At 39.0% G+C, this 18,178-nt stretch overlaps 1 protein-coding gene and 1 long non-coding RNA gene across 2 annotated transcripts in view; one reads left to right on the top strand and one right to left on the bottom strand.

The window, feature by feature from the left end:
• Positions 1-7,241, top strand: part of CCDC83 (coiled-coil domain containing 83) — a 43,637-nt gene extending 36,396 nt beyond the window's left edge. The window contains exons 9-11 of the mRNA XM_019739561.3: positions 3,200-3,279; positions 3,804-4,006; positions 6,815-7,241. Of these exons, the coding sequence (XP_019595120.2) occupies positions 3,200-3,279; positions 3,804-4,006; positions 6,815-6,976 (445 nt within the window). The 3' untranslated portion in view covers positions 6,977-7,241. The remainder of the gene's footprint in view (positions 1-3,199; positions 3,280-3,803; positions 4,007-6,814) is intronic.
• Positions 1-18,178, bottom strand: part of LOC141572209 (uncharacterized) — a 58,875-nt gene that overhangs the window by 38,094 nt on the left and 2,603 nt on the right. The gene's annotated exons all lie outside the window — the stretch shown is intronic.

The following is an 18,178-nucleotide window of genomic DNA, read 5'->3' as shown; positions in this document are numbered from 1 at the left end:
GAATTGTTTCCTTTGATAGTTAATAAAAGGCTCAAAGTACTTTCTAGGCAGAGGAAATAGCCTGGCATTCCAAGTCACATCTATTCCTGTACAAAAAAACAAAAAACAAATGTGTGTACACGGCTTTGTATTTGAGGTTATCTCTTTTTCTTTCCTGACAAAGAAGTCTTTATATACCAATCCTGATGGAAAATCAGGGCCCTGGAGTATGGCAGAATTTAAAACTCAAAGTGGCTTTCATAATTTGAATAAGTAGTCAGAAACAATCTAAAGAGCAGCATGTTCAGGGAAAGAGGGGAAATAAATCACACCAGTGTAGGATATACATGTGCAAGACAGGAGAGGCATTAAAGCAGAGAAGTTCAACATGGTGGAAGGGCCAGGAAAAAATTCCCACACAAGTAGTTCCTGTTGCTTGTGGGCCATGGAAAAACACTATTTGAGATACAATAAAGTATTTGTTGCTTATAAACTTCCTAACGTGTTCCAAGAAGGGTGGATACAGATAAGTTGTGGGTTTTTTTGTTTGTTTGTTTGTGTGTTTTTTGATGTGTTAAGTGATAGGTGTCAGGATACAAGAGTGGAGAAATTGGGAGATAGCACAATGGCTGCATAGCTTGAAAGCTGGGTGGGGCAAGATGGAGAAAGTGGCCAACTTTCTCCCTTCCACAATATATGTGTGCTGCTGCGAGAGGTAAAAACCATTGGTGATGATGTATGGGTTAAGCTGAATGAATTGGTTGATTGATGGACTCCTGTATATGCAGACTCTTAAGCTGATACCCTTGAGGGCCCCTAGAAGGTGGGGGCCTTCCCTGTCCGCCCAGTAGGCAATGCTCTCTTTTGTGAGCCCGCCTTCCTATGATCAGGTCCCCAGCTCCACACTCCTGCCCGCCTCTAATTCTTGCCATCTGCTGTTACTGCCGCTTTCTTTGTAACCATATCTAATCTCTGCCAGCTGTTGCTGGGGTTGTGGCTTCTAACCACCGCTCTACCTGCTCTCCACTGTACTCCTTTCCTTTTTTCTGAGTGAGCCAAACCTTAGAAAAGAGCTACTCTGTAAACCACCAACCCCTTTCCTGCTTTGATCAGCTCAGTTTGCGGTATCTGATTTGGTGCTGACAAGAAAGTGAAGTGCTAATTGCAACAAAGGGAATTCTTTCATTGGCCAGAGAGAAGTCGACAAGGGTGGGGAGGGAGATGAGAAACTTTCAATGGGGATTTTCATTAAGTTGTTTGCTGTATCATGTGCACTTTAACCCTATCCGCTGTCTTCCCCACAAAAATCTTCAGTAAAATCCACCTTGTTCAATTCATCAGTGCTCTGTGGGTTGATTTTCTTTGGTGAGAGACAGGAGTGCTTAGTCTCGTTTCAGAGTTGGGAGAAAGAAAATCAAAATCTGTCCAAGGAAAAAGAAATAGCATGGGCCACATTTATAAGAGCTGGATTATGTGCCCCAGCATATGCTTCCATGGCACCCTGAACTTTTCCTTTGTAACCAGCATTTATCACGTGGGTGATTAGTTATTTAATGCCTGTTTCCTTGCTAGATTATAAACTCCTTGAGGCAACTGTTTAGGACATTTTAGAAAGATCTACGTAAAGAAACAGAGAAAAGTGCAAACCCTCAATTACCGGTTACACTTCTTATCCAGAAGGATAACTTCAAATATATTCAGGAGCTTTTACTGTACCCACTTTCAAGTCAAACAAATAGAATACATATTATATATGTATTTTATAGTAACTACCCTTTCCACCTCTTCATTGAGAATTCAGTCCTGTATAACACTAGCAGGGTGGTAAGCAGGGTGAATTGGCCCAAGTGGACATACGAAACGTCCTATTTTCTTACTTGGATGAAGAATGGGGTATTCTAGCTAATAGAGTTACTACATTTCCCATCCCAGCTCCCCCTACATTTTCCCTTCACGACGCACACAGAACATCGTAGTATTAGTTTGATACATTAAATGAGGTGAATTCCAGCCAGAGGTGATTGCTCAGGAGCTCCAGTGCCACAGGACTGAGGCTAAGTGGGCTAATACCTACAAATCTCTCTAACACTAACTTCATATAATAGCATTCTTTAAAATATTTTCTGTATCGTTAAATATCAAGTGCAGCTGCCCTGTGGCGGGATGAAAGTGACAATAAACTAATGATTAAGAGAGAAGGAAGATTTTTGAAGGTCACGGCATTTAATAAGATCTTAATTATTCAAAATGATCAAACCACGAGAGAATTCTATGCCCTCAGACATGTCTGCCTGCAGACCAGAGCTATCTGTGAAATTAACCCTCACAAAGTAAAGTCTTAAGAAGGTTTTATAGATATAAATGTTGTATGTAGTTACATTATTTGCTGGAGCCTTAAGCATTTTGAATAACACTTTATTCGTGTTCTTTAAATAACCGACAGTGTGTAAACCAGGGCGTGCCCTTTGGTTTCTGAGCTGCTAAACATGAGAAGTTGTTTGCTTATCTACAAGGTTCCAGTGGCTTCAAGCTGTCTTCGGGCAAACCTAATGGAAATGCCATGCGAACCTTTCAAATCGTATTTTCTTATTGAAAATTCTCTGAGACTATGAAAAGGGGAGCAGAATTAAATACACGTGCAGAGAGCTGCAACAGCAGACAGAGCTCAGCAGGCATGTAGTGAAGGCCAGAACCTAGATGTCATCTTGGATTCCTACTGCTTGCTGTCTTTCTTTCTCTCTTTATTTTAAAATCACCCCATTCACACTATCATTTCTCCCCTGGATAACTACAACAGCGACCTAACTGATGTCATGCTCACTCTCATTTCTGGGACTTCACGTGTGTTATTCCCTTATCATGGAATACCCTTCCTTCACCCCAAACTGTCCCCTGGCAAACAGCCCCTAGTTCTTCAAGACTCAGCTCAGGTTTCTTCTCCTCCTGGAAACCATCCTTTACCTCCTAAGGTTAAATCAGGTGCTACTTCTCTCTGCCCACAGCACTTCTCACACTACGCTAATTACCCATCATATAAAACGATCACCCTAAAATACTGTACACCTGTCTGCCAACCCACTGGGCCTTATGCTCCTCAAGAGTAGAAAATATGTCTCCTTTCCACCCATGTCTCCAGCACCTAGCAGAAAGATGGACACTACTGGGCAGGTGGCACAGTATCTGTTGACTGACAAACTGCTTTTCTTATTTGTTCTTTTAGGAGACTCTATCTTACCCAAGCTGCTGGACTGGACATGCCACCTGAAGAAACACCTTTGGAGATGCCAGAAACATATATAGGTATTATTTTATTGTAATGGTGATGGTTTTTTAAAAACAAAACTTTTTTTAAATAAACACTAATTATAGGAGGCATGTCATATCCAAGAGCTATTCAGGGAATAGGTCCATGCCAGGTCCTCCATATTCCTTTTCTTCCTGCAGCGCTCGTCCTAACCCAACGCCTTTGTCTGGTCTGATTTTCAAATCAAAGTAACTATGTTTCACAGAGAATTAAAATAGATAACTGGTGGAGAGGGATGGAGTGTTTTCTACATTGGCATGGTGTGTTTTCCAATTTAGCCAACCAACAAAAAATCCAGCCCATTCAAAAGTTCCCATGCGATGACTGTGACGTCTCAGCCAACAGAAGGACATAGAACTTAGAGTTTCTGAAAATGGGGCTCACGCTAACACATTTCTAATTCTCACATTCATCTCCCCCAAGAGATTCTCAAAGATCTTTCAAATTAAAAATGTGACAAAGTATATATTTTTATCTGTCCAAAATATACACATAAATAATTTATTTTCATTCATCCCAGAAGAGTCAAAACCGCATCCCATGGAAGTAAAAAGTAGAGACGCGATGAGCTCATCAGTTGAGATCGGTACTTTACCTCTTAGTCATGAGGACGGCATCAGACCTGGCCAGCGTCTGACGATAGACACAAAACAGAGCTCAAGTACAGAGTTTGGGGTCTCTGATATGAAGTACTTACTCTACGAGGATGAGAGGGATTTCAAGGTAAGACTCATGAGAAAACAACTTTGACTACTAAGATAATGCTATTTTATTAATTAATGGAGGAAATTAACCTAAATTATGGATATTGAAAAATTCTATGTGCAATTATTAGTAAAATTTGCCCACCATTCACATCTCGCATTGGATACTATTTTCACTCTTACTTCTGCCCAGTTTGCTACCTATATTCATTTACAGACCTCCATTACTAGTATGCATGTCAGTTATCTAATGCTGCGTAACAAATCACCCCGAGACTTAGTGCCTTATAACAATAATCACTTATTTTCTTTCAGGGCTTCTGTTGGTTAAGAATTCAGGAAAGGCTCATTGAACAGTTCTCACTGGGACTCTCAGGCAGTTGCAGGCGTATATTGGTTGGGGCTGCAGTCATCTGAAGACTTGATGGGGGCAGGAGTATTCACTTCCCAGACGGTTCACTCACATGGCTGGCAGGTTGATGCTGTCTAATCTGGGGCTTCGATTCCTCTGCACATGGCCTCTCTATAAGGCACTTTGATTGTCCCTTTATTATGGTGTCTGACTTCTCCAAGAGCAAGCAAGCAATCCCTGATACCACGATGACAGCTGCAATGTTTGGTGTGACTTAGCCTTGAAAATCATACACCATCCCTTCCATCATAATCTATTGGTTGATATTGTTACAAAGTGCCACCCAAGGGGAGGGAATGTAGCTTGTATATCTTGAAAGGGTAACGTCAGCATCACATTGTAAGAAAACCATGTGGGGCAGGATATATATTAGCATGGCCATCTTTGGAAAGTACAAACTGCCACATCCATATACCTGGGATATCAAGCCTTTTCATTTTAAAACCTTTTCGGTACATTCCGATTACTCTCACATCTACCCCCTGCTATTTTCCTTCTTGATACTACCAACAACTTTAAAAGTTCTTTTAGAAATTAAAGTTGTAGGCAAAAGAGTGATATAAGAAAGCAAAAGAAACTGAATAAATCAACAAAAATCGTTTTAACTAACTACAGTTCAGTCCTGTCACCATCAAGTGACAATTTAAAGACTGAAATTCTAGTCTCTATAGCCTTCAAACCACCCCCATGGGTATCTTGGAATCATGACACCTGGTATGTTATGATGACCTCAGGCTAGTGGACAACTATCTACAAAATTCCAAAATTGCATACCATTTGGTTGAGTGAAAGACCTCCTTACTTACCATGGAAATTTTTGGTGTGGTGAAAATGGCATTGTGTATGTTATAGACTGAATTATGTCACATCGTACCTCTCTCCCATTCATATGTTGAAGCCCTAACACACAACGTAACTGTATCTAGAGACAGGGTCTTTAGGAGGTGATTAAGATTAAACATAGTCATAAAGATGGGGCTCTCATCCGATACGACTGTGGCCTCATAAGAATAGGCTCTACCTTGTGGGGACACAGTGAGAGGGCAGCCATTTGCAAGCCAGGAAGAGAGCTCTCACCAGGACCCAATCATGCTGGCACCACGATCTTGGACTTTCCAGCTTCCAGAACTGTGAGAAATAAATCTCTATTGTTTATGCCACTCAGTCCACAGTATTTTGTTATGACAGCTTGAGTAGACTAATACAGTGCATTAGGATTCTGAAATATGTGGTAGATGTCCATCAATTTGCTTTTCTCCTACCTTACATTCATTGTAGCTCTATAATTATGTATTTTTAGAAGTTTTTAAAATAGTTATATACAATTTTGAGTAATAAAATGTTGCCTTCTTTTTTTATTCTTTGATATTCCTAAGTTCTAACAAATATTTATTGAGAATCCCACAACATTCCAGGTACTTGTTAGATGCTTGGGAATTTAAGGAGAACAGCAGGAATTGAAGTCTCAAAGATGACTATATGGCAGGCCCTAGCTTCAAACAGCTTACATGGTAATAGAAGACAGATGAGCAAATCATTAATTACTGTACAAGAGGAACAAACTATCTATATCTGTCTCCCTGACAGGTCTGTGAGCTTATCATTGCACCCCAGCACTTGGTACACAGCCTGGCATATAGTGGGTACTCAGGAAAGGCTTATTAAAATGCTGAAGGAATTCAAAAGAAAGAGTTATGGCTTGAGGAGGCTTCCAAGAGGGAAGGCACGTTAGGTAGGGCCTGAGCTATGTCAACCCAGTGTGAGGTTCGCTGTGGGATTTCATAGAAGTTAGACTTCTAATTCTGGTTGTTGATACCTTGAACATAATTTGGCAGAATGTGGTAAGTGTTATCTATACAGTAGCCAAAGGTCCTGTGAAAAGCGCAAAATTCTAAAGAATTTGTTTTAATATTAGAGCATTTAAAATCAGAGTGATGTTTGCAGATCTTTCCCTTTGTTCATGAATAATACAGAAACTCTGCTGTGGTTATGTCCTGGCCAACTGAGGACTAAATATATATATATATATATATATATATATATATATATATATATATATATATATATAATATATCCAACACTTTCTTTTACCAATGAGAGAGTTTGCAGAGGCTATACCGCCCCCCCCCAATTCTAGCTGGTGCCCCTGCTGAACCCCCCTAAAGACAAGCCTGCTAGCCTTGCTGCCTTTTCTTTGGGAGATTTTGTCTACCTACCACACCCCACTAGGCATATAAGTTTACTGAGTGGCTTTTTATTTTCAGTAGCTCTCATATTTCATATATTATACAGCATTCAGGCAACTAGGAGGGCAATGTCATATCAAGGCCAAGTATAATAAAGAAAGCCTGATCTGTTGAAGGTGGTAACTTGCTGAATAACCTTCCTATTCTCTTCTGTGTCTGTTCACCATAGGATTATGTAAACTTGGGCCCCCTGGAAGTGAAGCTGATGCGTGTGGAGAGCAGGAAAATGCCCATTCATTTTCAAGAGATGGGAACTCCAGTCAAATTCTATGATGATGTCAGCAGCCCAGAAAGCCACATCACATATAAAATGATGAAGTCTTTTTTTTAGGACCGAAAGCTGCAAAGTAAAACAACAACTCTTCCTTATAAATTTTCTTTGGGAACTGAAATATATCAGTTGCCCATTTTATTTACACTTTGGTCCATTTTTTTTAACCTGTTGTTATTTCTAAAAATCAAAATTATATTTAAAACCAAAGTTCAAACACTTAGTTCTCCATTTACCTGCATGGTATGAGTGACAAGAATGGAACTACACTTAATTTGTCCATATTTAAGTAATCAGAAGCATGACAGTGGGTCCAATATGTTCTCTGAGGTTCCTAACCACTTAAAAATTCAGTGATTAATCTATGATTCCAACATGAAATCGTTCAATTAGGAATTTTTCTGAGAAAAATGTAGAGGTTTGCATAGCACTGACTACACATCTTTCCCTCTGAGGGTGCTGAGTGGTAGACAGCCATTCTGCAATTCAAGCCCACTCTTCTTTAACCTGACACTATTTATAATGAACATAAAACATTTTAGAAACAAATAAATTTGAGGGTAGTAATTTGTTGTATCAAAATATTCCACCAATAGGGAGATCCCTTTCCCTTCAGCTATATCAAGCCTAAACTGCAGGGTCCCTATCCAAGGCCATTGTCATGTCCCTTTTATGAGTACCACAAACCAAGGAAACTGTGAGTGTGCCTGAATTTGACATCAGCATTCCATTTAAAAGCAAAACCTACTTATAAAGCCGTCTACCTTTAAAATATAAGGCCACAGATAGATTGAAAATAAATACACCACGCAAACATTAACCAGAAGGATGTTGGTATGACTTAACTATTAGACAAAGTAGACTTTAAGGTAAGAATTTTTAAGAAAAATAAAGAGAAAATGAAGAGAGACATTTCCAAATAATGAACAGATCAATCTATCAGGATGATATAACAATCTTAAATTTAAGTGCGCCTATTAAGAATGATTTCGAATACATAAAGCAAATTTACCTAACTATGAAACAGTATGGCAAACCTTATGTTGTGTATATTTTACCACAATAAAGAAAAAAGACATAGACAAATTCACAGACTTGAAGCTCTTACCACACCTCTCTCAATAACTTGTAGACCAATAAGATTTTTAAAATCATTAAGAATATAGAAAGTTGAACTATAGAATACACATTCTTTTCAAATGCACATGAACCATTTACAAAAATAGACCATATGCTGGGCCATAAAGCAAATCACAACAAATACTCAAAAAATTGAAATATATAGAACACAGTTCTATGACGAGAGTAGGAAAACAATCCAAACAATTTGAAAGCAAGCAATACCCTTCTAAAAAATCCATGGTGAAACAAGAAGTTACAAGGAAATAATATTTTGAATTGAAAAATAAAATATGACATGTCAAAATTTGTGGGATCCAGTGAAAGCGGTGTTTAAAGGAAAATTTATAACTAAGTTCGTGCATTAAAAAAGGCTGAAAATTCAATCTAAGCTTTTATCTCAAAAATCTAGAAAACACAGCAAAAATTAACCTAAAGAAAGGAGAAGAAAGGAAATAATGAGCAAAAATCAATTAAAAAGAAAGATGACCTATAAAAGAGAAAATCAACAAAGCCAAAGGTGATTCCCTGAAGGATTAATTAAAATTAATAACCCTCAGTAAGACTAACCAAAAAAAAAAAAAGGAGAAAACAAATGGAAAAGAAAACATCACTACAGCTTTTACAGACATTATTAAAAAGATAAGAGGTAATCAGGGAAAAAAAAAACTCTCAACGTGGCAATTTAGATGAAATGGAAACATTCCTTGAAAAACATTTCTGGAGTGGCCGGATGGCTCAGTTGGTTAGAGCACGAGCTCTGAACAACAAGGTTGCCGGTTCAATTACCCCATGGGATGGTGGGCTGCGCCCCCTGCAACTAAAGATTGAAAACGGCAACTGGACTTGGAGCTGAGCTGCGCCCTCCACAACTAGATTGAAAGACAACGACTTGGAGCTGATGGGCCCTGGAGAAACACACTGTTCCCTAATATTCCCCAATAAAATTTATTTTTTTAAATTTCTGAAAAAAGGAAATAAAAATTCTGAATAGTCCTAGATCTGTTTTAAAAATCAAATCTGTATTTTAAATTTTTCCCACAAGGAAAATTTCAAACCCAGATGGCTCATCTCACTGGTGAATTTTTCCAAGTATTTCAAGCAGATATAATACCAAACATATACAAACTCTTTCAGAGAATCAAGAAAAAAAAACACTTTCAAATCATTCCATGAGGTCAATAAAACCCTAATACTAAAACCTGGCAGGTCATTCCAAGAAAAGAAAATTACAGGCCAATATCTCTCATGAATATAGATGCAAAATCCTCCATAAAATATTAGCTTATTGAATCCAGTGTGTGTGTGTGTGTGTATACACATGAATGAAGAATGCAAGTTTGGTTTAATGTTCAAAAATCAAAGTGGAAACATGAACAAGATCAGTGGATTCTATATCAATATAAATATGCTGGTTGTGATATTGTACTATCATTTTGAAATATGCTAGTATTGAGGGAAACTGGGAAAAAGTACCTGTGATCTATTTTTTATACAACTCCATGTGAACACAATTACATCAAAATAAAAAAATCAAGGGTATAATGAACACAACATAGGAGGTAACTCATATCATCATGTCAGTAGATGCAGCATTTGATAAAATTCAGTAGTGTTATAAAAATTCTTAATATTATTTATGATAAAGCTCCTAGCAAATAAGGAATACCTTTAAAACCCTATAGCTAACATTGCACTTACTAGTGAAATATTAAACATTTTTCCATTGAGGTCAGGAGCAAGACACGTATATTCACTATCACACTTCTATTCAACAGCACTGCACAGGACTAGAAGTTCTAGCCAGTTCAATAAAGGCAAGAAAAAGAAAAGAATAGAGATTAGAAATGACAAAGTAAACTGTCTCACTTATAAATGCCAAGGTTCTATATATAGATAATCCAAAGTAATCTACAAACAACTAAAATTTGTAAGTAAATTTAGCAAAGTCAAAGGGTATAAGGTCAGTAAATATCTTTTGTATTTCTTTACGCTAGCAACAAACAATTGGGGGAAATTAAAATAATATTTATAGGGGTGGCCAGTTGACTCAGTGGTTAGAGCACAGTGCTCATGGCACTGGGGTTGCCGGTTCGATACCCATGTGGGCCAGTGAGGGGGTGGCGGCTTCAGCTTGGAGCTGAGCTGCTGGTGGGCAGCCGGTTGGCTCAGTGGTTAAAGTACAGTGCTTATGGCACCAAGGTCAGCGGTTCAATTCCCACCTGGACCAGTGAGCTGTGCCCCCCACAACTACATTGAAAACAATGACTTGACATGGGGCTGATGGTCTTGGAAAAACACACTGTTCCCCAATTTCCCCAATAAAACAATTTTTAAAAAATTTATAATAGCATCAAAAACATCAAAATCAAAGAATGCATCAAATGAATATGAGCAAGACATATATGCTGAAGACTTCAAAACATTATTTAAGAAATTAATGAAGACTTAAATAAATAGAATAAACAGATACATCATCATCATGCATTGGAAGATTCAAAATAATTAAGATATCAGTCCTTTCCAAATTGATCTATAGACACAGTGCAATTCTAAACAAATTTCCAGCAGTGTTGTTTTCATAGAAATTAATGTTATTGCTAACATTATTATGGAAATTTATAACCTAGGCAAAAGACTTATGATAGCCGAGAAAATCGTGAAGAAAAACAGCAAAATTGGAGGACTTCACACTACCAAATTGCAGGATTTAAAGCAACATTTCAATTATTAAGATGGTGATGTACTCTCAACAACAAGGTTGCCGGTTCAATTCCCGCATGGGATGGTGGGCTGCGCCCCCTGCAACTAAAGATTGAAAACGGCGACTGGACTTGGAGCTGAGCTGCGTCCTCTACAACTAGATTGAAGGACAACAACTTGGAGCTGATGGGCCCTGGAGAAACACACTGTTCCCCAATATTCCCCAATAAAATTAAAAAAAAAAAAAAAAAAAAGATGGTGCTGTATTGGTCCAAGGATAAAGAAAATGTCCAGTTCAACAGAATAGAGTCCAGAAACAAATCCACACAAATTCGGTCACTTGATTTCTGAAAAAGATGCACTATAATTCAGGAGGGGGGAAGGGAAAATGGTCTTTTTAATAAAAAATGATGCTGAGGCAACAATATACCTGCACGAGAGAAAAATGAACCTTGACACCTATATCATATCTCATATAAAAATCAATTCAGAGTGGGTCAGAGACCTAAATATGGAAGGTAAAATGATAAGGCTTATAGTAGGAAATATAAGAATATGTTTATGTCGCCCTTTGCACACCCAATAGATCCTCAAAGTCTATGCTTGAAATTAAAAATTACATTTGGTACATGAGTAATGTGGATTTGACAGTATTCCACACAGCCCCTTGGGCCTGTCACTCCCTATGTCAGCCACCTCCCAGAAAAAGAAAAAAAAAAGACATAAAAACCACTAACCATAAAAAGATTGATAAACTGGATTTTATTAAAATTAAGATCTCTTTTCATTGAACTACACCATTAAGAGAGTTAAAAGGCAAGCGGTATATTGGAAGACTAGATTTCCTATATATGTATTTAACAAACAAAATAACATACTCAAAATACATAAAGAACTTTTACAAATCAGTAGGAAAAAAGACAATGTATTTGGGGGGAAAATGGGCAAAAGGCTTGAATAGGCACTTCACAAAGGATTATATCTAAATGACTAGTAAGTACAAAAAGGAGATCAACATTATTACTCATCAGGGGAAAGCAAATTACAACTACTAGATATCAGTATACACCCAATAGAATGGCTAAAATTAAAAAGTTGAAAATAGTAAATATTGACAAGGATACAGAGCTACCTGAACTCTCATATAATTGCTGGTGGGAGTATAAATTGGCACAAACACTTTGGAATGTGTTTGGCAGTATTTATTAAAGATGAATGTGTGTGTGTGTGTGTGAGTGAGAGAGAGAGAGAGAGAGAGAGAGAGAGAGAGAGAGAGAGACAGAGAGAGAGAATCAGCAATTCCACTCCTGACTCTATATGGAACAGAAATGAGTGTTTATGTTTACCAAGTGACATGGGTAAGAATTTCCTAGCAGCTTTACTAATAATAGCCAAAAACTTGAAACAACCCAAATGACTATCAATAGAATATGTAAATAAATTGTGCCATATTCACACAATGGAATACTATACAGCAATAGAAAAGAATAAAGTACTGCCACATGTAGCTATATAGATCTTATAATATTGAGCGAAAAAAGGCAAATACGAAAGAACTTATATAGTATGATTCCATTTATACAACATTCAAAAACAGGACAAGCATACTAATCTTGATGATAGAAGTCAGAACTGTGGTTACCTCTGTGGTGAAGAATGACTAACATGGTACATAAAGGAATTTTCTTGTAATCTTTGTCAACAAAAGGTAACCACCACCACTCTCATGCCAGTAGAAATCCCCAATCCAGGGTGCTATAAAGGGAGAAAATTTATTCAGGTAAATAGTTTGCAAACCACCTCCAGTGAAAAACAAAAAGTGAGCTCTAAGGAGACAAAAGGTGGCAGGATTTCACACAAAAAGTTCCCTGGTTCCTAATTAGTCCATCTTTATGCAAATGACGAATCCAAATCTGCACAGTCTGATTGGTCCCAATACCACTGTCCTGATTGGTCTGTTTCTCAAATTCTGATTGGTTGTTATGGAGCCTCTCTGACTGGTCAGTAGAGATGTGCAGTTCCAATTGGACAAGATGGGTCTCAGTCCTATTTGTCAAAAGAGATGCCAGGAGTCACACAGTAGGAACACAGTGCAAAAGGCTGACAGCTCAGCCTGTAGTTTTTCCCTGAAAAGCAGCATGTGTGAGAGGCCTCTGTCAGCAACAGCTGCTAGACTCGAATTACAAATTTGTTCCCAGTTAACCCCAAGGAGTCCTTCTTGGAAGATATGTTCCTTTTCAAGGTCGACATCTTGATCTGAGTGGCAGTTAACTTGGATGAGTTCACTTTGTAAACATTCATCAAGCAAGACACTTCAGATTTGTGTACTTGACTGATATAGTTTACACTTTGAAAGTTTCCCAAAAAATTGTCCCCCAAATACCAATATCCCAATCCATTCCACAAAGTGATGGAGTGGAAATTCCATGCTTATGTCTTACAGTGCGAACAGCAGCAAGAGTGTTTCCTGACAGGGAGGTCAACAGAAATATTAATGTTCTTGGAAAAGTTAATAACAATATGAATGAATTTGCCAACTTTCTTTTTAAGAAAGATAAGCTTTTTATACGTAGATTTATCTTTACTTTTCACAGATAGGGAAAAAAAACTTACTGACTTTCCACTGGGACAAGTCATAGAGCTTCCAGTAACAAACAAATAAAGGCTATGTGACAGCCCACTGGTTTCAGTAGGTCAGCAAAAATTGACATTGTTTTTCTCTCATACTTGGAAAGTTCAGACCATGAGATTGTTAAAACAAGCCAGGCATAACATGGTAAGATTCCAGCATTAATTTGTTAGTCGTGGCAGTTTTTCCGTCACAATGTGAATTTGAATCAGAAGAAAATATCAAATGACTAAAAGTCTTGTTAGCTGCCAAGAAGATGTCAGAGCTGAAAAGGCATCCTTTGGAAAAGGAAGGGGAAGAATGTTCTTTCCTTCTGCTAATATCATTTCTTGTGTTTAGAATTTGCTGAATAGCAGTATCTCTAAAACAAATATGCAGGGTTTTCTTAACCCCAATTCTAAACAGCTTAGAGTGGTAGCTTTGTGAGCTAAATTACAAAGCAAGTCTCAATAAAGTGTTGTACCACTGTGGACTTCCTACCAGTGTCACTGATTCAATGGAGCATTTATCAAACCAGTCCTTCCACCAGGCACTATGTGTAAGGCATTAGGAAGGCAAAATAAAATTGTCGCTTTCCTCAAGATGCTCAGGGCCCAGTAAGAGCCTGATGGCTCAGGAAGGCCTCTCCGAGCTGGTGCAACCTGCTGTCCCTCTTCCACACAAACTGCAGAGAAGGAAGCAAGGAAATCAGGAGAAGACAGGACAAGATATTCTAGGTGAGGTGGGCGGTTGTGTCTCACTTGCAATGTCCTGTTTTTAGTGCCTTTAATAATTGGTTTGGAAAACAAATTTATGATATGATGAGTTTAGGGGGATTTTATGTAGGTTTCAGTTCTCAGAGTAACCAAGCACATGAGTTTTATATGTTGTTATTCAAGATTTTGGAGGGTAGAGACTGGGTGTCAGCAGTTTTATCCTCAGGCTGGGAAATTGCTTATTTTTGCCCTGGAATTAGACAGGGTTGAAGAAATTCACGAGGTGTGGAGACAGGATATAGAGTATAGGAAAACACCTTCTGTGGAATCGGGCTGGCTGCCTCGAGTCTTGCAGTCACTTAACCTCTTTCAAGCCTGGTTTCCTTATCTATATTACATGGACCTAATTCCCATATTGCAGGATTATTTTAAGGATTAGAGAGTGCATATCACCTGCATATAGTAGACGTGTAATATGGGGCAGTTGAAATGATGCCTGACATTTAACAGTAATCCCAGGAAGTCAGGCCCAAGATGTGTGGTTGTCTTTGCGGTACGTCATGTGAAGGTTCATAGAGGGTGCCTGTGTCCTAACTAGCATATGCTGTGAGGCGTCAACTGGTCTCTGGTGACAGCTGGACCCTGCACGCTTGTGTCAAGGAGCTGGCTCCATCCTGGGGTGGCTGGGGAGAGGGACTCAGCCACCACCTTGTGTGAGGGCTCCAAGAGGTCATACCCTGGACCTGCTGATCTACTCCGACTGTAAGGACGAGTGAAAACCCAGTTCCAAAATTCTTGTAAGTGTTGGGGGAGGGAGGGCCCGCAGCTCTGTGGGTCAGTGGTAACATTTTTGTTTCTTTTTGAGTCCTACAGTCAGACACTAGAGCGATTCAGGGAACAGAGAGGCCCTGGGGATTTTTGTGGCAATAAAGAACTGTTTGTTAAAGGCCTGCTTTATCCTCACTTGTTTTACTAGATCTCAACACAACAGTTCTCTGTATTTTTCTTGGAATAAAACTGGCTTTTGCCCTAGACTCAAGGAAATGTGCCCTCCAGCCGTGGAGGCTTTCTAAATATTAGTGACTTTAACCTGATTAAGAATTTCCATTTCCCATTCCTGTGACTTGGTGAGGATCAAGTTCCCAGAAAGGCTGTTTTTTTGTGTGCGTGTTTTTTTTTTTGACCATGACTCTTTAGGTTGGTTATGTTTTAGGTCATTCTGTTCTTATGATCTGAGTAAATGCTAAAAAACTTCGAGGTACTTTTAAAAGATTCTTCACACAGAATGTTTTCAGATTTCCAGCGGAGCGAATGAGTTTGAATGGGACTGCGGAGTCCGATAGACTCAGATTCTCAGTTAAAGGTTTTGTCAGCACTTCCTTCAAGTCCTGTGCTCAACTCACTGACCTCTTGCCTTCTTGGGTTAGGGCCATCTTTTTGTACAGTCTCAGCTATAAAAATATGCTAGGCCTTGCAACATTTTCCTCCTAAGAGGAATGAAAATGAACTGTGCTGGATTTCCCTCTCTCTGACTAACTGAGGCCAGCAAGGCATTTTTACCTTAAAGCTCTCAGATACAAGTCAGAGGGATGATGGGCTCCCGCCTCACTGGAGGTTCTGGTGCAAGTGTGCAATTAACTTCAGATCTTTGAGGTTCTTTGTTAAATTTCATTTTCTCCTAGCCACTTAAAAAGTGTCTTTTGTGACTTTTGTGCTATTTGTGTAAAAATGTCAATGTGGGATACAGCTGGGCCTAAAATCTGGTGAGAAGGTAGACATTTTCAACATGTCTTGTAACATTTACTGAGCACTAACAGTTTGGACTTGCCTTTTGTTCATTTTTTAAGCTTTTGGTATTTTTCTTTTTTTGTATTTCATTTCTTTGAAACATTATAATTCTAAAACTATAAATGATCATTCTTTTTTAGGCTATGTCAGACCTCAACTTACCATGTGTGACATGGTAAGTTTTTGAAGTCATTGATCAGAAAAGGTGTCAAGAAATTAGCGATTCTTTTAATAAAAATGGTACAAGTATGAGAACGGCTGCTAGTTTTCCTTCAAATCTCTTCTCCCCCTTCTTCTGTAATAATGCGTTCATTTAGCTGAGTACATGGTCACTCAAACTAAAGACTATTTCCTGGCTTCCCTTGCAACCACGTGACAAAGTCCTGGCCAGTGGGTTGTAAGCAGAAGCTGTGTACAACACCTGCGTCTTCTCTCACCTTCTCTCCTTCTCTTTCCCTTCCCCATCCTGCTGCCTGGTATGTGGTTCTGCTGCTCAGCCACAATGCAGTGAGATCAGGGGAACCGCTGGAGGGACGTGGAACAGCAAGACACCAAACCCCTAAAAGTGGACACATAGCAACCTTGTGGGCAAAGCCACTATGCCAGCTCAGACTGTGATGTGAGAGAAAATCAAGTTCTGTCTGGTTTGCACCGTTTCTAGTGTGACTTTTCTGTGATACACAGCTAATAAAGCTAATCCTAATAGACTAACATGAATGATTACGTCACGAGAAGTCAATGTTTTCAATAGTAAAATGTAGTCTCTAAGACCCTACATAACGCCTGGTAAGGATTGATTCTCGATTAAAAAGAAAAAAAAAGGGGGGGAGGAAGGGCTCAAACTACTTCAGAAAATTTCTGCTTTATTTGGGGACATCGAAAACCTCTGTCCTTAGATGTGTGGGGTTGGCTGTCTTTAAAAAAGTGTTCTGTCACATCAAAGTATAGTATGACTGAAGCTGCCTCAGGACCAAGGACTCCTGCTCGTACAAAGATTGTGGAGTCAGGGGTTCTTGACTTTGGAAACAGCTCATGGGACGTCCACCAGCACGGGGCTGACGTCACTATGCAAACAGCAGACTGGACAATTCCCCAGACTGATACTTCAAAAGGCTCTTAAGTAATACTAACAGCAGCATACGCCTAAATGTTCTTATTATATGTACTTGACATATATTAACTTAGTTGATCCTTCTTATACTCCTATGAGGTGGGGTCTATACTTCTCCACATTTTACAGACAAAGAAACAGGCAGAGGGAAATTTAGTAATTTTCCAAAAGTTCCCAGCTAGTGAAGGGGCAGTGGCAGGATTTGAACACAGGTGTTTTGCCTCCAGAATCCAGGCTCTGCACCACAAGCTATTCTGCATCCCATTAAAAATAATAGTAATTATATACTGAACCTTTATTATGAGCTAGGCTGTTCTAAATGCCTCCATTTATTAATTCATTAAATACAACAGCCCCATGAGGTAAGCACTATTATCCCATTTTATAGATGAAGAAACTGAGGCACTGGGAGAGTAACTTTCCCAAATTAAGTGTTTAAACCAACAGCATCTCTGCAGAGTCCCCACTATTACCGCTATGCTGCACCGTCTCTTCAAGCAGCAGGTGCTCTGTCAATGATGCAGATGCTTTCAGAAAGGAAAGTGAATGCTCTTCAGAAGACAGAATTTTCTGCAAATTGTCCTCTGTAGATGCCCGGATTCCAGGCTGCCCTTTGCCTTTCTTCCATTTACTACCCCATCTCATCTCCAGTCCTAACCGCTCAGCATTTTCCTTCCTCCCACTGATTTTGCAGTCTATATCACTGCATCTTTTTTCAAGCTTCTTTAACTCCTTCTACTCTAATTAATGCCATTAGCACATTCTTTCCTCTTCTTGACTTTATTGAGATATAATTGACAAATAAAATTTAAAGACATTTAAAGTGTGCAATGGGATGCTATAGTATACATTGTGAAAGGGTTACGCTCGAGTTAATTAGCACATCCATCACATCACATGTTTACCTAATTTTGCCGGGGGGGGGGGTGGTGGTGGGGGAGAACATTTAAGTTCTACTCTCTGCAAATTTCAATTCTACAATACAGTTGACTCTTGATCATATCCAAGATTAGGGTATCAACCCCCACACCGTCAAAAATCCACATGTAACTTACGTCGGCCCTTCGCATATGCAGTTTCCCAACCACAGATCAAAAATACAGGACAGTGTTATCAACTGTAGTTACCATGCTTTACACTAGAGCCTTAACCGCTGCTCCTTTTTGTGCTACAGCCTGTGGGTCTCGTGAACGGAAGCCTCCTTGGCTTTCACAGCT

This window comes from Rhinolophus sinicus, chromosome 14 (assembly GCF_057876585.1).
Source record: "Rhinolophus sinicus isolate RSI-liver-muscle chromosome 14, RSI-T2T, whole genome shotgun sequence".
Taxonomy (NCBI): domain Eukaryota; kingdom Metazoa; phylum Chordata; class Mammalia; order Chiroptera; family Rhinolophidae; genus Rhinolophus; species Rhinolophus sinicus.
This window is presented reverse-complemented; position numbering and strand designations above follow the sequence as displayed.